Source organism: Tamandua tetradactyla, chromosome 18 (genome assembly GCF_023851605.1).
Source record: "Tamandua tetradactyla isolate mTamTet1 chromosome 18, mTamTet1.pri, whole genome shotgun sequence".
Classification (NCBI taxonomy): Eukaryota; Metazoa; Chordata; class Mammalia; order Pilosa; family Myrmecophagidae; genus Tamandua; species Tamandua tetradactyla.
The window spans coordinates 55,908,962-55,933,839 of record NC_135344.1 but is presented as its reverse complement, the minus strand read 5'-3'; the positions used below and the strand labels follow the sequence as shown (position 1 = coordinate 55,933,839).

At 36.6% G+C, this 24,878-nt stretch overlaps 1 protein-coding gene across 1 annotated transcript in view; it reads right to left on the bottom strand.

Annotated features, from left to right (window-relative positions):
* The window catches only part of CHST9 (carbohydrate sulfotransferase 9), a 277,877-nt gene that overhangs the window by 232,143 nt on the left and 20,856 nt on the right, over positions 1-24,878 (bottom strand). Inside the window, exon 2 of the mRNA XM_077135734.1 lies at positions 3,153-3,364. Coding sequence (XP_076991849.1) covers positions 3,153-3,252 — 100 coding nt within the window. The 5' untranslated portion in view covers positions 3,253-3,364. The remainder of the gene's footprint in view (positions 1-3,152; positions 3,365-24,878) is intronic.

The window sequence follows — 24,878 nt, the reverse complement described above, 5'->3', positions numbered from 1 at the left end:
TAATATTGAATGAAAGATCAATCAGTAAGCACAAGTATGCAGATGTTTTTCATCATTTCCCAGATAATAATAATAGCTCACATGCATTCAGCACCTCTGTCAGGTGCTAGGACTTTGAAAGTACTGTCTCCATTAATCCTCACTACAGCCTTATGTGGAAAATACTATTATCCTCATTTAACAGAAAAAGAAACTGACGCTTAGAGAGGTTAAGTCATTTACTCAAGGTCACATAGCTAACGTGTGAAAGATGCTAAGTTTTCAAGATCCCTCCAAATGTAAAGCATTTCCTCTTAACAACTAGGTAAAAAATACAAAATAAAATGAATAATAATACCATGCTGAAAATTAACACAAAAATATGATTAATTCGATTGATGTTGGTGTTGAAAAAATGGGTGTTATTATGGAAATGTCTGTTATATAATTGGATAGATTCTAATTTCTCTTTCACACAATTTTCCTCTTGATCTCGAAAAATCCTTCTCTCTTTATACTCGTTTACTACATATCAGAGTATGTAGAAGATGTATCTTTGTAATTTTAAAATGTTTTCTTTTAGTAGAAGAAACAGGAAAACTAGGGAGGGAATCTCAGAAAATAGTCTATGTTTTATTACATTTTAGAGGCTTCAAAATAAGGCATGAAAAAAACCTAGGAGTTCTCATTTTTAACTGAAAAGTTTATAGATCCAAACCATTCAGATTTTCAAAACTTGCATCACTTCTACGGGTTTTCAGGAACCAAAACCAGGTCATTCTGTCCAAGGAATTCCAATTTTTAACTGAACATCAAAAACGCACATTCAGATATTTTATCTTTTTAAAAGAGGTTGTCTCTAAACATGCTGATGATCATGATATTATTTAAAACACATATAAAATACACAGATATCTATCTACCTAGAAGACTGCAGAAGTATACCCCAGATCTGTAGCCTACTATAAAACAAACTTCCAGATGAAAGTTTTATTGAAGAATGATTAAACTTTTTCTCCATTAAGACAATTAGCAAAAGAAATCCTGATTTTTATGTTTCTCCTCACTGTGAGGAGTCTTTGGTAAAATGTTGCATAATTCATTTAAAAATATATTGAGACTCAAAGAAATTACTTCCAGAAAATGACAAATATACATTAAGAGAATATTTGGTAAATATTTTACATAGCTGGTCTTAACCTGGGAAAATAATTTTCCAACATGTGGAAAAATTGTCAACCCAAATTAAGAATCCACTTAACAGAAGAGGTTACACATTTCTTCCAATAATGAGATCTCTTTGATTTTCCTCCTTTGCTGCATTCCCGTCTTCAGTCTGCAGTGAGTTTTCAGTCTATTCATTCATTCAGCAAACACCTGCTGAAGTCTTACTGTGTGATAGGATCTATGTTTCATGTCTTATTTGAGGCAGAATTAACCTATATATTGTATCACAGATGATTTCATTAAATATGATAAATCATTATAACCAATATTGCAGTAATATACAAAACAGCATAATACAGTTTATGTAAATTGTAATGGAACTTAGGAGTAAGTTTTGACAATATATTACAAACTGTTTAGAAAATAATTATATACAAACTGTTTTCCACAAGGTTTACTAAATAAATTAAAGTCAAGGAGTCTATGAGAATAAACTAAGGAAAATAATTTTTAAATGGAAATAAATTGTAAATTATCATACTTGTGACTTAATATTGTGTGATCTTTCAGAGTAGATACTCAAGGGCTTTATATCAAGCTAATTTTAAAATGGGTCCCAAATGGAGACAATTAAGAGATCATTTTTCTTTCTGTTTTTATTTTATTTTTGATTTATAGTCAATTTCTAGCCATGGGAAACATGATTTTCACAACACCTGCCTCCATATATTTCTATGATATTCTAAAATATTTCCTTTATTAATACAGTTATCATTTTAAGTATCATCCAATTTAACAGTAATTGAGCACTGCTATACGCAGCAATTGCAAACCAAATAATGAAAGTACTAGACATGTGTTCTAGTTTGCTAGCTGCCAGAATGCAACACACCAGAGACGGATTGGCTTTTAAGAAAAGGGGATTTATTTCATTAGTTCTTCAGAGGAAAGGCAGCTAACTTTCATCTGAGGTTCTTACGTGGGAAGGCACAGGGTGATCTCTGCTGGCCTTCTCTCCAGGCCTCTGGGTTCCAACAACTTTTCCCAGGGTGATTTCTTTCTGCATCCACAAAGGCCTGGGCTGAGCTGCAAGAGCTGAGATGAGGTATGCTGAGCTGCTTGGGCTGTGCTACCTTGAGCTCTCTCATTTAAGCACCAGCCACTTAAGTTAAACATCATTCATTGCAGCAGGCACACCTTCTAGCCGACTGCAGATGTAATCAGCAACAGATGAGGTTCATGTACCATTGGTTCATGTCCACAGCAACAGAACTAGGTGCCTTCACCTGGCCAAGTTGACAACTGAATCTACCACCACATGTATTGCTCTATAGAAGGGATTGGCAAACTAAGGCCTGTGGGCCAAATCTGGCTCACCACCTATTTTTGCTAATAAAGTTTTATTGTAACAAATTCAGGGCCATTTGTTTTCATATGATGTATGGTTGCTTTTGTGCTACACTGGCAGAATGGAAGAGTTGTGCAGAGATGTCCTATTCTGCAAAGCCTAAAATATTTACTTTCTAGCCCTTTACAGAGAAAAATTGCTGACCCCAGTACTATAGTATAAATATAAATGAATTTCTACATCAATTTTGAGCGCTATACAAAATGAGGAAGAAATTCAAAGAGAGAGGTTGCTGTATATTCAGCTCAGCTCCTTTTAGGATGTGCCCAATATTTACTGGATCCACCAGAGAGAGGTAGGGTAAATGTTACACATTTGTACAGACAAATTCTCTGCAAGTGATCCTTGCTGGTCTAATGGTTCCATTGTTGCTTCCCCCTCAGACAACAGAAATGTCAAGTGTCGCTCTAAGCCACCGAGCAAATGCTCACCTGAATCAGAAAATCTTCATTTCTTTTCACAGCTAGGGGTTTTAGTTTGTGTCTTTTTTTTTCCCAGAATATTGTGACTTTCTATATATCTATAAATACCACAGCTTATTTATTGGAAAATGACTACCTTTATTATAATTAAAAGAGGAAAAATATCCACGTGTTACCTGTATGTTGTTCTTCAATCCAGACTTGCAAGTACATGAAGAGGAGTAGCCCAGCTACTCCAAATATCAGCACAGACAGGAACACTTGTTTGGGGTTCATGACCACTTCAGAGGGCTGCAGTTCTCCTCATCTCGGAAGACCACATGATGGAATTTCCCGTATACTCTCAATCCTTCACTCCTTCTCTTAAGCACCCATTCCACAATGTAAACTAGGATATGTTAAAAGAAAAGAAAACAAAACAAAACAAAAATTATGTTGTATGTGTTGATGCTACTTCTTTGCAAATATGGTATAAACGTGCAGATTATCCATCATCCTGCAGATTTACAGGAACTGTGACTCTCTGAAGACAAAGACTTCCCTAGAAAGATACTTTCCCATTGCATACTTGTATCTTATCGAAGGAATGCATTATCCTACAGTTAGTAAGTCACACTCCAACATTTCATCAGGAGAAGCATGACCAGCCTTCTGCCTTTCTATATTATAAAGAGTCAAATAGATTTTAGGCTACCTTCAAATGATTGTGAGGGGAAGAAAACTAAGAGAATATATTGCTGAACAAATCAGTTTTGTAAAGCGCATTCGTGCAAGGCAGGGAAAAAGCACTTCCTTTCTTAAAAATATATAAAGTTCAAAAGGGGGGTTAATCAATCCTTTTCTTCACATATAAGTTTAATGGATTTCTCTAACTTAAAAGCTACATTAAAATCCTTCAAAGGCATAAAAGGACAATATTAAAAGGTCAGGAGAGCGAGACCCCCTCCTACAATAATATGGAATTACAGAAATCTACCTCAGATTCTCAACAAAGTGAATTTATTGAGAGAAATATTGAAATGACTGTTTTAAGGGCAGTCTCATTTAGTGCAATCTTCACCTGCTTTTTAAAGTTGCACCCACTCTTGAGTCTCTGATGAAAATGGGAAACCTCTCCTTAGAAGAATGTAAACACACTCAAAATTTTTGCATAAAACGCCAGGGTGCTCATGCACCTCCACTGAAATTGGGGTAGGAATCCCTGCTCCCAGGCAACTACTCTATATGCTGAGCAGAAATGGTAGCAGCCTGGCCAATAAGGTCAAGTTCAAGAATTCGGATCTAATGCTGGCCAAAGACCTCGGTTCTGTAACTTGGTCCTGGACCACACCTCTCCCTGGGTGTCCTGAATAAGTATTTCCTCAATGTGAGGACATTTCAGACATTCCTGGGTCTAAAAAGTATCCCTTTTTTTATCCAAATAGGCTTCAAAAACTTCTGGGAGAATAACGAGTGAGCCTTTTTATGAGGTGTTTGGTAAGGTGCCAGCTAAAACTGCTGTGGGAAATTGCTACGCTGGTTAAAAGATAGTATTTAGCTATTTTTAGCAAAAACAATTTTTTGCATAAACACCGGTTTCAAAGGTCACATGAGAAGACAGAATTAGATGTGAATACATTCAAGTAATTAAAGTAATTTCTTCATTAGGAAAAAAATCCCCCCCAAAATTTAAAATTTGTATGCAGAACAAAAAAACAAAAACAGAGAGTCATATTACAAATACTTTTTTTTCCCCTGTATCTTCTTATTATTACCCGGAAGGGGCCAGAGTAAGAGCAACAACTTTCAGGATCACCTGAGGAGCTTTTTCAAAATCCTCTTCTCTGCCCAGGGAAGGGTCACCTGCTAATATTCTCACTAACACTTTCAAGCCTTTCAAGCATTTTCTTGACTTTGATAACAGAGAAAGTTTTTGAGTAAACATAAGAACTGAGAGTATTATCTTACTGCTTATTTGATGGGTCCTTTTCTGCTCTTACATTAAATCAAAACTAAAATATTATAAGCTTTCCAAACATGTGCAAGAAAGACAAGTTCCCAAGAGACATTTGCCATTCACGGGATTCCAAGGTTGAAACTCTCAAGGAAAGCTGTGAATTGCAGCCAGCTTTCTCTTCACCTGATGCTGCAGTTAAACAACGAACAGGCATAATTCCTGCAAACATAAGAAGGTTCAGATGGGGGAAGCCACCAGTTAAATAAAATCTACTACTAACAAAGAAATAGTTGTTTACAGGAAGAAAGAGACTTTCAAAATCTGCCCACGTAATTAAAACTTATCTTAGAAGAGAGAGGATAGAAGAAAACTCATAAATCAGAACAGAGCTACAAACCTATGGGAATGGTGTATGTGAGAGCCAAAAAAAGTATTCCTTGGGGGGTTGCAGAGGAAAATTATTACCTATGATGTTGGAGAAAGATTAAGACTTTGCCCTTCCTTTCTTCAGGAGATGTTGCTCTACTCTGACATATCCTTCTGGGTGAGAAGGCAGTAGAAAACCCATAATTGTTATTATGGCAGATGTGAGTAGGATTGAGTAATTAAAGCCACAAGGCAGAAAGACAATCTGGTGTAAAACGGAGAGATACGTTTGATTTTCTCTGATCTCAGTCCATTAACCCAAAGTTGGCGTTAGGAAATGGCTCTCATTAAACAAAGGTGAGCCTGTAGAAGCAGCAGTATTGCTTTAAGCAAACCTGAAGGTCAGCTGTGATGGGGAAACATACCTATTTGGAGATCATATATCCACCTCCAAGCCTGCAGAAAAAGTGCAGACTACTGGAGATTGAAATTACTTGGAATAATGTCGTTTTATGTGCAAGCATTATACAACTTGTCTATGGTCAAATGCTTCCTGCATTTTGTATACTCCCTTCCTCTCTCACTCATAAACACAATGCCTTGTCCTCATAGGTGCAAATAAGCATGTTGGGTTGAAATGTATTAGGAGCTCCAATTACAAAATAGGGGTAATTGAAGGATTTTCTAGTTATATTTTTAAATCCTTAGTCCTAACCTTCAAATGGAGAAACATAAACAACTCAAATACTGAAAGATACTTTCTTTATTTCTTTATTTAACAAATATTTCTTTATTTAAGAAATAGATACTTATTTTTATTAGCAAATTCTATCAATTTATTCCAATCTTAATTATGAAAAGAAATATACAAATAATTATTTCATTGTCTTTTCTTCTTTTCCCACACTTAAAACATTTTTCTGTTAAATTACCATGGCTACCAAAAGAAGCATTTGGGAACTTAAGTAAATGAATTCCTAGCTGGAGGAAATTTACATAAAAGAGAACTAATTGCTGTCCAATTAGGCAGAAGCTTATGATTTTAAGAAGGGAGTGGTGGGATTTTGGAGAGGTGGGTTCAGACCAGATGATGTAAGCAGGTTTCTGTAGAAGAAGCAGAGCTACGAGGCCCTCCGACCCCAACCCTTCACCTCAGCTGTCCTTGCGGGTGTCCCTGGCTTCCTTCCTCTCCTAGAGCAGCTGCGGCACTTGCAATCGCTGCCCTCCCTTCCCAGAGCAAATGGAGACCTTCAGCGATGAACTCCTTCAATTCCCTATCCGCCGCCTTATAAGCTCATTATCATCTGTCCTTATTCACACCTCTCGGTCTCATCTGTGCCCACACAGCATCTCCTCCCTGCTCCCGTGAATGCTGCACCACCACCAACCCCCATCTTGGGTCTGATCCTCCAACCCCTCACCCAGGGACTTGTTCCTTTCTAACCATTCCATCTCCCACTTCCCAGCGATTGCCTCGTTCCAGACAAGCTTCAGCCCTGACTGCCTAGGTGCCTCATTTCCAATCCATTTCTTAATCCTCAGGGACCCAGGAGGTCTGGAGAAAATGTAATGAGGATCAGAAGATGGTTAGGGTTTGATAAGGACACTTGTGGATACAGAATGGGATTTGCTAAGAGGAATCATATGATACTAGGCTCCCACTGCAGTGTGCTTTTGAAAATGATTTGCTTACTCCTGGGGCTGGAGTGAGATCTCTGAATGCTGCCCTTGCTCTCTTCCTCAGTAAGCTCCCTGCTCCAGGGAGAGAGCACAGCTATGGTTCCTTTAATGTGACGTAGTTTCTCACATCTGTGCTATTTACTCTACCCGAGACCACTTGGATGTCCCCTCTTGTCAGCCTCTTGAGCTACTCCTGCTGGAGGTTTCTGTAGTTGTTGCTGCCTCTGGGACTCTGACATACCCCTTGGGGTTTGTCACCCTCCTCGGGTAGCCCAGTTACCTCCAAAATAAACCAGTAGCCCTCAGAAGGCAGAGATTCGTGACCATTTTATTTTCTCAATGGCTTTTTCTTTTTATTATTATTCAATGTCTCTATTTCCATTATGGTTTTTTATCCTTGTTATTCATATCACTACACCAATTTTATCTTTACTATGTATAAGCTGCAAGAATTTTTTTTTTGGTTAATATTTGTCTGGTATTTTTCCTAACCCCCCCATTTCTTATATTCAACATTTCAGTGCAATTCTGCATTAGTTTATAAAGTTTCTTTATAAACTGTATGGATTCTGTTTAATTGATTGTTTTAAAATTCATTCTGAACATATCAGATGCAAATTACATATTCATTGTAACTTTGGACTTATTTTTATGATCTAATTTATGTTTCTTGGTTATCTCTTTCCATTCCTTCTTTTTCCTTCTTCTGTTGGACTGTTCGGTTTCCTAAAGTTATATAAACTTCCTTTTGTTTTTCTCTCTGCTTCTCTTCTAACTTCTTTGAAGTTAAACTGTGATATGTAGTCTAATAATATTAGAAATATTATTTCTAATTTTAAAATTTTTGAACAATACTTTATCAATTTTAAAATAAAACCTAAATTATCACAAGGACCTTATTTTTAATCAACTATTAAACAGTCTCCTCCTGACCAAGTTTGAAATATTTCTCCTCCTGACCAGACTTGAAATATTTCTATTAAATTGTACTTATTGAGCCCTTAAATACATTTACTGGTATCTTATCAATTTCTGCATTTACTGTTAACTTTTGAAACTACACATTCCTTCTGAATTCACTTTCTTTTTCATTGATCTACAGTCTTAAGCATTTCTTCTTAAGAAAAGGGAGTTATAAATTATCTTAATTTTGTTTTATTTTCCTTCTTGAATGATGGTAGTTGAGCATAAATTGAGGTTGAAATTATTTTCTCTTAGTCCACTGAAGATATTAATCCATTGTCTTCTACCATCCATTGTCATTGATTAAAGTCTGTTGCCAACATAATAGTTAAAGAACTACCCACAAATTCATTATGATGTACCTTGGTACAATTTATTTTTAATCATCATGTTTTGTATTTGTGGTATATTATTTACTTGAGTACTCATACCTTTCTCCTTTTTTTGGTAAATTTTTTTGAGTTATCTTTACAAACTAATTTCAGCATTTTTTCACATTTTTTCCTGAAACTATAATTAAATTTGGAATCCTTTCAATACATCTTAGATTTTGTTCTAAACTTCTCTGTCACATGTAGGAAAAAGTACTCTTTTCCTTTCTAATCTGTAATCTGGGTGAATTCTGTAGAACTATTTTCCAGTTCACACATTTTTCTGTCTTTTTCTAATGTAGTATTTATCTTGCCTATTGTTTTTTTAATTAATTAAAGAAAAAAAAGAAATTAACCCAACATTTAGAAATCACTCCATTCTACATATGCAATCAGTAATACTTAACATCATCACATAGATGCATGATCATCATTTCTTAGTACATTTGCATCGATTTAGAAGAACTAGAGAAACAACAGAAAAAGATATAGAATGTTAATATAGAGGGAAAAAATAAAAATAATAATAATAGTACAAAAAAAAAGAAAAACAAACAAACAGACAGACAAAAAAAAAAACCTATAGCTCAGATGCAGCTTCATTCAGTGTTTTAACATGATTACTTTACAATTAGGTATTACTGTGCTGTCCATTTTTGAGTTTTTGTATCTAGTCCTGTTGCACAGTCAGTATCCCTTCAGCTCCAATTACCCATTATCTTACCCTGTTTCTAACTCCTGCTGGACTCTGTTACCAACAACATATTTCAAGTTTATTCTCGAATGTTGGTTCATATCAGTGGGACCATACAGTATTTGTCCTTTAGTTTTTGGCTAGACTCACTGAGCATAATGTTCTCTAGGTCCATCCATGTTATTACATGCTTCATAAGTTTATTCTGTCTTAAAGCTGCATAATATTCCATCGTATGTATATACCACAGTTTGTTTAGCCACTCGTCTGTTGATGGACATTTTGGCTGTTTCCATCTCTTTGCAATTGTAAATAATGCTGCTATAAACATTGGTGTGCAAATGTCCGTTTGTGTCTTTGCCCTTAAGTCCTTTGAGTAGATACCTAGCAATGGTATTGCTGGGTCGTATGGCAATTCTATATTCAGCTTTTTGAGGAACCGCCAAACTGCCTTCCACAGTGGTTGCACCATTTGACATTCCCACCAACAGTGGATGTGTTCCTCTTTCTCCGCATCCTCTCCAGCACTTGTCATTTTCTGTTTTGTTGATAATGGCCATTCTGGTGGGTGTGAGATGATATCTCATTGTGGTTTTGATTTGCATTTCTCTAATGGCCAGGGACATTGAGCATCTCTTCATGTGCTTTTTGGCCATTTGTATTTCCTCTTCTGAGAGGTGTCTGTTCAAGTCTTTTTCCCATTTTGTAATTGGGTTGGCTGTCTTTTTGTTGTTGAGTTGGACAATCTCTTTATAAATTCTGGATACTAGACCTTTATCTGATATGTCGTTTCCAAATATTGTCTCCCATTGTGTAGGCTATCTTTCTACTTTCTTGATGAAGTTCTTTGATGCACAAAAGTGTTTAATTTTGAGGAGCTCCCATTTATTTATTTCCTTCTTCAGTGCTCTTGCTTTAGGTTTAAGGTCCATAAAACCGCCTCCAATTGTAAGTTTCATAAGATATCTCCCTACATTTTCCTCTAACTGTTTTATGGTCTTAGACCTAATGTTTAGATCTTTGATCCATTTTGAGTTAACTTTTGTATAGGGTGTGAGATACAGGTCCTATTTCATTCTTTTGCATATGGATATCCAGTTCTCTAGGCACCATTTATTGAAGAGACTGTTCTGTCCCAGGTGAGTTGGCTTGACTGCCTTATCAAAGATCAAATGTCCATAGATGAGAGGGTCTATATCTGAGCACTCTATTCGATTCCATTGGTCGATATATCTATCTTTATGCCAATACCATGCTGTTTTGACCACTGTGGCTTCATAATATGCCTTAAAGTCAGGCAGCGCGAGACCTCCATTTTCGTTTTTTTTCCTCAAGATATTTTTAGCAATTCAGAGCACCCTGCCCTTCCAGATAAATTTGCTTATTGGTTTTTCTATTTCTGAAAAATAAGTTGTTGGGAATTTGATTGGTATTGCATTGAATCTGTAAATCAATTTAGGTAGGATTGACATCTTAACTATATTTAGTCTTCCAATCCATGAACACAGTATGCCCTTCCATCTATTTAGGTCTTCTGTGATTTCTTTTAACAGATTTTTGTAGTTTTCTTTATATAGGCTTTTTGTCTCTTTAGTTAAATTTATTCCTAGGTATTTTATTCTTTTAGTTGCAATTGTAAATGGAATTCCTTTCTTGATTTCCCCCTCAGCTTGTTCATTACTAGTGTATAGAAATGCTACAGATTTTTGAATGTTGATCTTGTAACCTTCTACTTTGCTGTACTCATTTATTAGCTCTAGTAGTTTTGTTGTGGATTTTTCCGGGTTTTCGACGTATAGTATCATATCGTCTGCAAACAGTGAGAGTTTTACTTCTTCCTTTCCAATTTTGATGCCTTGTATTTCTTTTTCTTGTCTAATTGCTCTGGCTAGAACCTCCAACACAATGTTGAATAATAGTGGTGATAATGGACATCCTTGTCTTGTTCCTGATCTTAGGGGGAAGTTTTCAATTTTTCCCCATTGAGGATGATATTAGCTGTGGGTTTTTCACATATTCCCTCTATCATTTTAAGGAAGTTCCCTTGTATTCCTATCTTTTGAAGTGTTTTCAACAGGAAAGGATGTTGAATCTTGTCAAATGCCTTCTCTGCATCAATTGAGATGATCATGTGATTTTTCTGCTTTGATTTGTTGATATGGTGTATTATGTTAATTGATTTTCTTATGTTGAACCATCCTTGCATACCTGGGATGAATCCTACTTGGTCATGATGTATAATTCTTTTAATCTGTTGTTGGATACGATTTGCTAGAATTTTGTTGAGGATTTTTGCATCTATATTCATTAGAGAGATTGGTCTGTAGTTTTCTTTTTTTGTAATATCTCTGCCTGGTTTTGGTATGAGGGTGATGTTGGCTTCATGGAATGAATTAGGTAGTTTTCCCTCCACTTCGATTTTTTTGAAGAGTTTGAGGAGAGTTGGTACTAATTCTTTCTGGAATGTTTGATAGAATTCACATGTGAAGCCGTCTGGTCCTGGACTTTTCTTTTTAGGAAGCTTTTGAATGACTGATTCAATTTCTTTACTTGTGATTGGTTTGTTGAGGTCATCTATTTCTTCTTGAGTCAAAGTTGGTTGTTCATGTCTTTCCAGGAACCCGTCCATTTCATCTAAATTGTTGTATTTATTAGCGTAAAGTTGTTCATAGTATCCTGTTATTACCTCCTTTATTTCTGTGAGGTCAGTGGTTATGTCTCCTCTTCCATTTCTGATCTTATTTATTTGCATCCTCTCTCTTCTTCTTTTTGTCAATCTTGCTAAGGGCCCATCAATCTTATTGATTTCTCATAGAACCAACTTCTGGTCTTATTGATTTTCTCTATTGTTTTCATGTTTTCAATTTCATTTATTTCTGCTCTAATCTTTGTTATTTTTTTCCTTTTGCTTGCTTTGGGATTAGTTTGCTGTTCTTTCTCCAGTTCTTCCAAGTGGACAGTTAATTCCTGAATTTTTGCCTTTTCTTATTTTCTGATATAGGCATTTAGGGCAATAAATTTCCCTCTTAGCACTGCCTTTGCTGCATCCCATAGATTTTGATATGTTGTGTTTTCGTTTTCAATTGCCTCGAGGTATTTACTAATTTCTCTTGCAATTTCTTCTTTGACCCACTCGTTGTTTAAAGTGTGTTGTTGAGCCTCCACGTATTTGTGAATTTTCTGGCACTCCGCCTATTATTGATCTCCAACTTCATTCCTTTATGATCCGAGAAAGCGCTGTGCATGATTTCAATCTTTTCAAATTTGTTAAGACTTGCTTTGTGACCCAGCATATGGTCTATCTTTGAGAATGATCCATGAGCACTTGAGAAAAAGGTGTATCCTGCTGCTGTGGGATGTAATGTCCTATAAATGTCTGTTAAGTCTAGCTCATTTATAGTAATATTCAGATTCTCCATTTCTTTATTGATCCTCTGTCTAGATGTTCTGTCCATTGATGAGAGTGGTGAATTGAAGTCTCCAACTATTATGGTATATGTGTCTATTTCCCTTTTCAGTGTTTGCAATGTATTCCTCACGTATTTTGGGGCATTCTGGTTTGGTGCATAAATATTTATGATTGTTATGCCTTCTTGTTTAATTGTTCCTTTTATTAGTAGATAGTGTCCTTCTTTGTCTCTTTTAACTGTTTTACATTTGAAGTCTAATTTGTTGGATATTAGTATAGGTACTCCTGCTCTTTTCTGGTTGTTATTTGCATGAAATATCTTTTCCCAACCTTTCACTTTCAACCTATGTTTATCTTTGGGTCTAAGATGTGTTTCCTGTAGACAGCATATAGAAGGATCCTGTTTTTTAATCCATTCTGCCAGTCTATGTCCTTTGATTGGGGAATTCAGCCCATTAACATTTAGTGTTATTACTGTTTGGATAATATTTTCCTCTACCATTTTGGCTTTTGTATTATATATATCATATCTGATTTTCCTTCTTTCTACACTCTTCTCCCTACCTGTGTCTTCTGTCTTTTTGTATCTGACTCTAGTGCTCCCTTTAGTATTTCTTGCAGAGCTGGTCTCTTGGTCACAAATTCTCTCAGTGACTTTTTGTCTGAGAATGTTTTAATTTCTCCCTCATTTTTGATGGACAATTTTGCTGGATACAGGAGTCTTGGTTGGCAGTTTTTCTCTTTTAGTAACTTAAATATATCATCCCACTGTCTTCTAGCTTCCATGGTTTCTGCTGAGAAATCTACACATAGTCTTATTGGGTTTCCCTTGTATGTGATGGATTGTTTTTCTCTTGCTGCTTTCAAGATCCTCTCTTTCTCTTTGACCTCTGACATTCTAACTAGTAAGTGTCTTGGAGAACGCCTATTTGTGTCTAATCTCTTTGGGGTGCGCTGCACTTCTTGGATCTGTAATTTTCGGTCTTTCATAAGAGTTGGGAAATTTTCAGTGATAATTTCTTCCATTAGTTTTTCTCCTCCTTTTCCCTTCTCTTCTCCTTCTGGGACACCCACAACACGTATATTTGTGCGCTTCATATTGTCATTCAGTTCCCTGATACCCTGCTCAAATTTTTCCATTCTTTTCCCGATAGTTTCTGTTTGTTTTTGGAATTCAGATGTTCCATCCTCCAATTCACTAATTCTAGCTTCTGTCTCTTTAAGTCTACCATTGTAAGTATCCATTGTTTTTTCCATCTTTTCTGCTTTGTCCTTCACTCCCATAAGGTCTGTGATTTGTTTTTTCAGTTTTTCTATTCCTTCTTTTTGTTCAGCCCATGTCTTCTTCATGTCCTCCCTCAATTTATCGATTTCATTTTTGAAGAGGTTTTCCATTTCTTTTCGTATATTCAGCATTAATTGTCTCAGCTCCTGTATCTCATTTGAACTATTGGTTTGCTCCTTTGACTGGGCCATATTTTTAATTTTCTGAGCGTGATCCATTATCTTCTGCTGGTGTCTGGGCATTTAGTCAGATTTCCCTGGGTGTTGGACCCAACAGGTTGAAAGATTTTTCTGTGAAATCTCTGGGTTCTGTTTTTCTTATCCTGCCCAGTAGGTGGCGCTCGTGGCACACGTTTGTCTGCGGGTCCCACCAGTAAAAGGTGCTGTGGGTCCTTTAACTTTGGAAAACTCTCGCCATGGGGGAGGTTCGCCAGCTGAAGTGGCTTGGAAGAGTGCCAGCCAGCCTGGGGATCTGAACACGGGGAGGGTCGCCGGCCGCCACAGCCCGGGAGAGCGCCCGTCCGAATCTCCTAGTCAGCCCGGGGTGCCAAGTGTGGCACGAGGGCACCAGCCACCGCGGCCTGGGAGAGTGCTCCATTCCCAGCCGGACCGAGAAGTCACGTGTTTGGAAGGGACCACGGTCACCGTTCTCCGCGACCTGGGGATCTCCAATCCAATTCTCCCAGTTGGTTTGGGGGGCCACGCGTGGGGGGGTCGCCAGCTGCTGCGGCTTGAGAGGACCGCCTGTCCAATTGTCCCACCTGGCCCGGGAAGGAGGAAGGGAGGGACTCCGGCCACTTGCCGCCCCAGCCTGGGGAAGCCCGCACCCCTTGGCGATCTCACCGGAGCAGGTTCTCCCAGCCCATTAGCCATTCCAGGATGGGGTACGCTGTCTTTTTGATCTCTATCATGGCTCCGGGAGCTGTTCTGTATCATTTCTACTCCCCTAGTAGCTGTTCTGGAGGAGGAACTAAGAGCCGTGTGTCTTTCTAAGCCGCCATCTTCTGCGGAAGTCTTGTGTATTGTTTTTTTCCCCAAGTTCCTGTACTCAAATTGCTTATTTTTCATATTCACTTCATCTGATTTATTTTTTGGCAGGAGTACAACTTTCATTCTTTCTTAATGGAAATTATGCTTTATTTTATCTTTTCCTTCTCTCTCTCTCTTTTCTCTCCTTTTGTGCTCATTTGTCCTTTTCAAGTAATTTTCCAGTGTGCATCCAAATATCCCTTGGACCCCATCCAGACCTATGTTTTACCTTGTTGGCTTGGTGTTCTTGCTACTGATTCTGCTACAGACCCATTGAAGGTTCAGCCTGGAAAAGAGCTCGTGCTCCACTTGTGGGTTATATCTATGTCTGCATGCTGCCCTACACCTGCTAGTTCACTAAATGCCCCAGCTTCAGGGGAGGATTGCTCCATTGTTTTCCATTTTCTTCCCACTGTGGGCTAGGGCACTACTTCAGTCCCTATCCCTCCTTCGAGCAATAAGCCTGGCTTCCTACTTCCACACAGACGTTAAACTATCTGATATGCCAGCAGCTTCCATATCCAAAGCCTAACATGCCCACAATTCCAATCTAATTCACCACTTTTGTTTGTTGTATTCTGTTCCTGATTTTGAACCTGGTTATGTATTGTATTGTTCATTTCACCTGCCATCGGCTTGTTTGGGGAGCAAACTAGGACATCAAATATAAACACACTTCCCTTCCTTAACCAGAAATCACAACATAAATTGTTCAGCCCTAACTTTCCTTGTAAAACTGGGACAATAAAATCCATCCTGTGTATCTGGCATGAAAGAATATGTGATGATCTTTTGGAAAAGTATAAGAACTGAAAGAAATTATGAAACATTTTAATAATCTGATCTAAGGAGTTTAGCTTTTTATTTGATAGGTATTGAAGTTAAATCTGTGATATGTAGTTTAATAATATTTGGTCAATTTTGGATCATATTTATCTCAAGGGACATTAACTAGGATAGAGCCCATCTTATTCAGTCACTATGAAACATATTAATGCTCATAAAGCACTAAATCCTGACTGCATTACTTTCATTGCATGAGGAATATGACCTTTCATTGATTATTTATTACTGCATTTACTATTTTAAAAGTGAGCAACTTCTGAAATTCTGAAGCCATTTTTTTTACCTAATTCTCCACAGCACATTTTAAAACTTTTCTTTTGAAATAATTTTAGACTCAGAAAGACATTGCAAAAATAGTACAGTCACTGTGCTCCCTTCACCCAGCTTCCTCCAATGATACCCTATTGCATAACCAACATACAATTATCTAGAGCACAAACATGACAGTGGCAAATGTAGTAGGTAGAACAATGGCTCCCCAAAGGTGTCCATGTCCCAATCACCATGAGTCTGTTTCCTTATATGGCAGTGGGGAATTAAGGTTGCAGACGGAATTAAGGCTGCTAATCAGCTGACATTAAAACAGGAAGATGATCCTGCATTGTCTAGGGGGGCCCAATGTAATCACAAGCTTTGTTAAAAGTGAAAGAGGGAGGCTGAAGAGAAGGCCAGAGTGGTGCAATATGAGGACTTGACTCTTCTCTGTTGGCTTTGAAGGTGAAGTAGGGGGACCATGAACTCAGGAATGCAGATGGTTTCTGGAAGCTGAAAAAGACAAGGAAACAGATTCTACCTAGGGTCTACAGAAAGTAAGGCAGCTCTACTAATGCCTTGGTTTTAGCCACTGTCAGACTTCAGGAACTGTAACACATTTGTGTTGTTTTAAGCTATTAACTTTGTGATAACTTATTATAGTATCAAAGAAAATGATCACAGTCTGACATTACGACAAAGTAACACTTTAATGGAAGACAGTTTGTGAAATTGCTATGGACAGGTGGAATAATGAGGCTCTTTGCAAATATTTTTCACAGTTTCTCAGGTACAGTGTTTCATGGTCTATTCCTGTAATAGCTCAATTGTTCAATGTGTTTTGTCATAAAGTGCACAGAAACTTATTCCTTTACTAGACACTAATTTATAGGTGCTTCATTATACATTTTGTTGCTCTGATTTCCTGTATTATTTAACAGGTGCCTTCTACTTTTAGTTATTATAATTAAATTTTAATTATAATGAAATACTTTAATAGTACAAAGCTTTACTCTTATATTCCTCTTGGAAGGGAAAGTTTTAAACTCATATTTTACATTCTAGTGTTCAATTTAGATATTTTTCAAAACATTTAAAGACTGTACAAGACTAAAACTAAAAGCCCTTGCAAACATTTATTTTTCTCAGGATAGGGAAGAGGGAAAGCACTCACAGAGATTACTGATGAATATATTGTTCAACCTACTTCTCATTTTGACCTTCCCCCCACTGTAAATATTTCAATGTGGTAGAAGATCTCAGTGTTAAATATGGGTGATACAAAAATATTGTTCTATTTTACATTTGTTTAGGAACCATCCCAAGAATTTGTAGCATACATTTGCATGCCAGTCAAGAATCATCAGGATTATCATTAACTAACGCACATTGAGAATCATCAGAAACATATTAAATAACTGACATAGGGTACACTCAGAGTCAAGTTATATTTTATTAAAGGGATTTATGAAGACAGAGGGAATCCTTGAAATATTTTTGGGGATTTAGCCATGATGGTATAAGAAAATGGCTAGTTGGGGTGGTCCTATCTAAGATGGCTTGAAGGAGTTATCAGTGAAGGTTTATGTTCAATGAAATAAGAGATTACTCCGGATTGGATAAGGGGTTGAACAAGTCAAATGAAATCAAGTTTTATTATTGTAGCAATTAACAATGCAATCTAAGAAGTGCTGAATCAAAGATGGCTTGCATTCCATGATTGGTCTCGATTGTGATAGAACCAATAGAAATGGACTGGCTACAAGTACAAAGTGAAATGAAAACACAGTCAGGTGGATGCTGTGTGTTTCCCTCCTAACATCCATTTTGCTTCTCTGTGTAGAAGCCATGCAGTTAAGGAGGGATTGTCCCCACCTCCAGCTCCAGGGGTGGGCTCCAAATGGTGTAATCCTAACAGGGTAATCCTATGATTCTGATAAAAATTGTTGGTTCAAGATGCCAGGCGACCAACTAGACTTAATCTGAAAGAAGCTCAGAACTTCTGTTGGGCGTTCATGGGAAGTGACATTTTCCCTCCCATTGAAGAAACCTGCAGTTCCTGCTGATACCAAAAGCTCTCTGCAGCCCTGCTGGGAACCAGCGCAGAGGGACCAGCAGCGCGAGGGGGAAGCAAAGCTGGGGAAGCTTCAGGGAAGCAGGGGAAAACTCTGATGGGGCCCTGCCTCTTACCCACTTCACCTTGGAAGTTTTTAATTAGGCGATACAATAAATTTTAACCTATTCTGATGCAATGCTAAGTGTAGTGATGGAAGTAAGGAATAAGCTATATTTGGGGCACAGCAATTTTGACAGGCTCAATTGAAATAAACAGAAATAATAATACTAACATTTACTGAATAGTGATTACATTCTAGGTCCTATTCTAAGCACTTTATATTGATTATTTAACGATCACAATAACATTGTTTCTCTCCCCAGACAAGACATCTGCACAACTGGCACATCTCACCACAAGGTCTGATGCAGAGCTGAGAGAGACAAGGTGAGAAATTCAGATGGAGGCAAACCACAGAGGACCTTGGGAGGCTCAGGTCTGCACTCTGAAAAGGTGATCCAGGAAAGGTGGAGATTGGACTGAATGTAAGGCAGACCAGGGGCACTGAGGAGGACAGGACGGACACGGGTCAGGGAATCCCCAGAGAAATGACGAGGATAGATTACATTCCAATCTGAAAATCTTTTTGTCCTTTAGTGTATGTACATCCTTTTGCTTTTCATTACAGGAGGCAGGCTATCATAATGCTTAGCTGTGAACCTTCTGGAACCTGACTGCCAGCGTTCAAATCACAGCCTGACAACTTACTAGCTTTGTGACACAATATGTTATAACTTCCATCTGCCTCAGTTTCCTCCAAACTAAATCGGAGAGAATGCATGTGCCTTCCACATGAGGTTGCTGTGAAACAATGACTACATGAGAAACATTTTGAAGGGTGCCTGACACATGGGAGTTTTCTACAATAGTAGGATGTTAATGTCTTTATATTCCAGATATTCTGCATAAGGACAAGTGCTCTGTAGGTAATCAACATGCATTTGTTGAAATTATTTGTTGAAATATTTTTCCTTCAAAAGGCAGTCTATTCTTCCTCTTAGGGAAGTTTATTCTTTCAATTAAGCCAATTCAATTCAATCAATACACATCCGAAGCCTTGATGTGCATAAGGTACTGTACTAGAGTCTTAGGCAAAGCCAAAATAAGTAGATTTAATCAGTGATCTTCATCAGAGAATATTTGAACATTTCTCTTCATAACTTGCACAGGTTGGTTCTAGTGGGGCCTTCTAGAACAAGTAATAACAAATCTGTTCCTTCCTTTACATGACAGACTTTCCAATTATTGAAAACAATTATCCTGCCTATACTTTATCTTTTTACTCCAAGATAAATAATAAATACACACAATTCCTTCAGCTATTCCTTAGGATATGGTTTAGGAGCATTCAATCAATTTGATCATCCTTCTCCAGATACATTTGAGTTTGCTAATGCTTTTCTTTAAATGCTGAGCTCCGAAGTTTGTACAAGAATCCAGGAATAATTGAATGAACATGTAGTGCTATGTGACTCAACACTATAAAAATGATGGCTAAAAGTGAGTGTACCCACAGATAAAGTGGAGAATGGAAGCAGTTATAGGTTAGTGTCTTGGAGCTTTCTTTCAGTGCAAATAATGGAAATAAAAAGCGCTCCTAAATAAAATCTCAAGAAAAGGGTTGAAAAGTAGGAAACATGTCATAAAGAACATGTCTTCAAGCAGAAATGTATTGTCATATGGTAGGCATTGAATAAACATGTTTGCTTAATAAATGAAAGTAAGGTAAAGATTTAAGGAAGAGTAAGAATGACAGTCAACTATGAACTACACTACACCCACAAAAGAAGCGCAAAGTGAGGAGACCGTTAAAGATGACTTAGTCAATGTGGAACGTATCAAGAGAAGATTTAAAGGTAACCAAGGATTTTGAGGGGAAAAACTGAAAGATGAGGAACTGAGTATACCAACCATTCATTTGAACTGTTAGAAGAGATGTACCATTTGAACCTTACTAGAGTGCATAGTCGGGGAAAATAGTTGTCACATATAAAAATGTTATAGATATCCTCTTTAATTTGAAATACTAATAATGTACTTTAGGTGCTATGTAAATAAGGAATATGTGCTAATTAAAATTTTAATTTTCTGTTTCTGTGATATCAGCAATGTGCTGATCATGTAGACTTAACAGGGAGAGTCACTTTTCAGGGAATATATTCCAATATATAAAGGAATCAAGAACTCTAGTGAGTTTGATAGGACTTTATGATCAAATAATTGATATGATCCAAAAATAGGATAATACAACTCCCACACTCCCAAAAAGGGAGATAATTTTAAAAACCTCATAGCCTTATATCTACTTTTGAGACTCCTCAAAAAACAACAAACATCAGCATTTAAGAGGCAACAGGCAAAAGACTATTGGAAAGTCATTTTGATCTATCAATTTCCTTCCTATGAGAAAGCAGTTGTTCAAATTAGAATGATAGCTACAGTGTAATCCACACTGCATCAAAGTGGTTGGAGAATATTACTTTTCATAGTAAAATAGCAATCTCTTTACTTAAAGTCAAATAGTCAAGACTATTTTTAGTGTAATAAATACCTGTAATAAACAACTCAGACAAAAAGTTTGGCCCTATTCTATATCCAACAAATTATCTAGATGTATTTTTAAATAAATATTTTATGGGGAAACAATGAATCATAGATAAATATTTTTCTTATGATTGTTATCTAAATAAAACGTGTTTTGTATGTCACCTGTATATTATATTGTCCCTCAATACCCCCTTCCTCTCATCACATTAACAATGAGATCCTTGATGAGGCATTGTATTTATGGAGTAGCCTGCTTCCTACGCCAGATAGGTTGGGTAGTTATTTCTGTAGTGATTAGCATGATAATAAATACTTATTTGGAAGATTTATTTTTTTCCTTCATTATATATTATCTGGGCACCATATATGTTGCTACTGTATAATGTATTTTAAAAAGGATAATATTATTTTCCATAGAACAGTAAAATTCTATGACTATCATAAAATCTTATAAAAAAAAACCTAGAAGTATGTGTATATTCTAAAATGAATATGATTTGTTACCCATAGATAGTAAAGTTTGTGAGGCAAGCATTCATTGCCAGCTTCAAGCAATCACACACAAATATTTATAAAGTTCTATTATGTGCTTCCTTTCTATCTTTGTCACTCACATGCTAGCCAATATGTGGTTAGTCTGAAACCATTTAATAGATAAATAAGATGCACTAAAACAACAAAGTACTAATCCACAAACCTTGGTTTAAAAAAGAAAAAAAATCTGAAAAAATATATATCTACTGTTAAAAATCACAAAGTAAACTCTTGAGGGATTTAAAAAAAAATCCAAGACAAAAAAGCATGCTCAGATTAAAATATCAAAGTAATTGCCTAAGGTAGTTATTGGAATGAATATAAGTAGATAGAGAAGGCTGGTGCGATGCCAACAAATGAAAGCAGAAAAAAATTATAACTGAAAATAAACATTCTGTAAAAACAAGGGTGTAATATAACAGAACATGTAAAGCAAGTATTGCGAAAGCTAATTTATACTACAGAATTATGAATATACAGTGATGATTTTAATGCTAATATTGCATTGGCTAATTTTAGTTAATTTAGTTAAGTAATCAATGAAGTGGACTTCTAGTTAATCAGGCAGAATGAACGCATATATTGATCTCTATTCCCCCTGCGGTGATTTGGACCTGACCACCCCAGAGAAACATTCTCTTAAACATAATTCATTCCTGTGGATATGAACTCATTTTATGTAGGACCTTTTGATGAGGTTACTTCAGTTAAAATGTCATCCAACTCAATCTGGAAGGGTTGTAGTCCTATGATAATCCTATTTATAAGGAGAATAAAATGCAGACACAGAGAAAAAACCATGAGAGGCCAGAAGCTGAAAGCCAACCGAACTTGTATTGGCATGTGATAGAAGAGCCCAGGTCCAAGGGTCACTAGCAGCCAGTCACAGAAAGCCAGACTCTGCAAAAAAAAGCAGTTCCTTGATGAGGCCTTGATGTGGACTTTTGCCTAGCCTCAAAACTGTGAGCTAATAAATTCCCATTGTTTAAGCCAACTTATTGCATGGTATTTGCTTGAGCAGTCAAGAAACTAAAACACCCCCTGAAGTCCCTCTAAAATGAAAACAAAGAAGTTAGAGAGGAAATACATTTACAAAGATGATGTAAATTCCTTGCAAATGCAAAGGGAAGAGAAAATGATCACAGGAGAGTGATGATAATAAATATTCAGCAGATTAAATGCAGACTGAGGAGTGATAACTAACTTCAAAGATCATAAAAGATGAAATCAAAATGTGTTCATAATACAAACAAGAAGCAAGATGCTGTGTGCTATTGAACCCAGGAAAGATGCACTAGGTACTGTGGAAGAAAGAATGCCAGAGGGGAGACAACAAACTATCATAAGAGAAGAAAGGCAAAGAATATCAACAACAACAGAACTTCAAAAGAACTATACTTTATATATTTAAAAGATAAGAGAAAAAAATAAACATCCATCAAAGCAGAACAAGATGCTCTATTTAGCAAAATGGAAAGAAATCAGAAAGCATCACAGAGTTCTTAGAAATGAAAAAAATAATAAAATTTAAAACTCAACATACAGGCTAGAAGAAAAATTGAGATGCGTTCTCTGAAAGTAGCGCAAAAGGACAAAGAGATAGAAAAGTAAAAGGAAATAAAAGTCAGGAAAAAGGATTAGCCTAAGTGATCCAACATCAGAACAACCGGAGTTTCAGACAGAGAGAACTGAGAAAATAAAGGGAGAACATTAGTGATATAATTCAAGAAAATGTCAGGGAACTGAAGAACCTGAGTTTCCATATTTAAAAGGCTCACTGAATACTCAGCACAATGGAAAGGAAATAAACTCACAGCAAGGCACAACATCTTGACATTTTAGAACACTAAGAATCAAAAGAAGATCCTCTACATTGCCAGAGAGAAACAGAACATATACAAAGGATCAAGAATCAGAATGGCATCAGACTTCTCAACAGGGACACTAGAATCTAGACTATGGCAACGGAACAACAGTGCCTTCAAAATTCTCAAGGAAAAATTTTTTCACTTATTCTATTAAATGCTACCAAACTCTAAGTCTCAATCAAAGGTTTGGGTAAAATAAATGAACAAATAATTTTTCAGACATAAAATTTACCTCCCAGCACCTCAGAAGCTACAGAAGACTCTAAGCAAATTAAGATTTAGAAGGCAAAGAATTCAAATTGGAACAGGATAGAGGCTTTGGAGGAACTTTCTAGAAAGATAAAACCGGTAGAATAGCTGATTTGTCTGAACAGCTAAAGAGGAAACTCAGGGATGAAGAATTTGCTTGAATCAGTGATTAAACACTGAGAGCACTAAGTAAATGAAAGAGCAAGACACTATAAACTTTAGGAAAATTAGAAAGCACAGGAAAGGAGGAAACAATTAAATGAAGCTATATGGCTAGGCTGTGAATAACATTATATAGGCATAATAATGAAAGCCTTGTATATGTACTGAAATAAAATGATACCTATGCAGTGGAAGGATATGAGAGTTGGAAAGGATGTATATGTACAGGAATGAGAAAGAAAAAAGACCAAAATCCTCCTCTACCAAGAGGTAAGTGAACAGAGAGTGACTGGAACTAAAATACCAACAAGTTGCACAACATGGGTATTTATTTATAGAGACAAGGAGGTAAACACCAAAATATGAAAGTTCATAAAAGTACAGTCAGAATTCAAATTCAAGTTTGTCAGTCTCCAAATTACATCCCTTCTATTGAACATAAAATTTACATAAAGTGATAATGAAATGATGATATTTATGAAAATTCCTTCAACATCATCTAATTTGCTGTTATATTAGCTATAAATTGTCAGAGCCAACCAGACTGATAACGTAAATAACATATAAGGAGAGATTTGTCTTAAGAAAACAGAATATTTTCTAACACTGACAAATACTTTTACATCATTTATCTGCATCAAATATACTCACGTAAGATGCTTTTTCTATTCATTAAGTCAAATTAATTATAATAAATCTCAACCTAGACAATCACACTGGAGATACTTGATTAGTTGTCAGTAGGTCATCCAGGTAACCATATAGAGCTTCTTTCTCTAAGGTTTCAAGTTATCTTTTTTTTTGCCACCATAAAATCTATCCTTTGAATTCTTGACCTCCTTGCGACATTTGACCTTTGACTACTCTGAAAGATCTCACATCCCTGGCTCCTATGGTACTGACCTTTGCTTGTTCAATCTTAAGTAATTTCATCCATTTCTCTCCTCCCCTTCTCTTTTATGGCTCAGTGACCCACGAAATGATATAATTTCTGCAAGGATTAATTCTTTAGCCATATTTTCCGTTCCAGGAACTCGCCTGTTCTGGTCTCAGGTTTCTAAATGCCTACCAGGCATTTCTACTTCGGTGTCCTGCTGTTTCTCAAATGTCTTAACTGGTCCAAATTTCTTACCATGAGAAACAAGATCTTCCTAACCTAAGTCTTGAGTTTTTTAATGCATACCTCTACCTCAAACTCTACTCTCCACCTAGGCTAAATTATTTAAATTCTCAAGAACTAACTGTATTATCTTTTGTCCCCAGGCACATGAATATTTGCTCTTTTGGGGGGGGCCAGGGAGACCCTCCACCAATCTCAAATTGGTTCCTGTTATTCTTTCGGATTCACCTTAGAAGTCATATTCATGGAACCCCATACCTAGCACAGAGCCTTAGACATTTGATGTGGAATATAAATATTTGTTGAATAGATGAATAAAACACATAACAACACTCTCAGGAGATGGCTTAACTCCAGATAATCTCTTCAATTCAACAAAAATAATGCTATCTTATTAATCTTTCTTAAATACTGCTTTTAACATGTTTTTCTGTTTAAAAAAAATCAAGCTTTTTTACATGAATTGTAAAACTCTT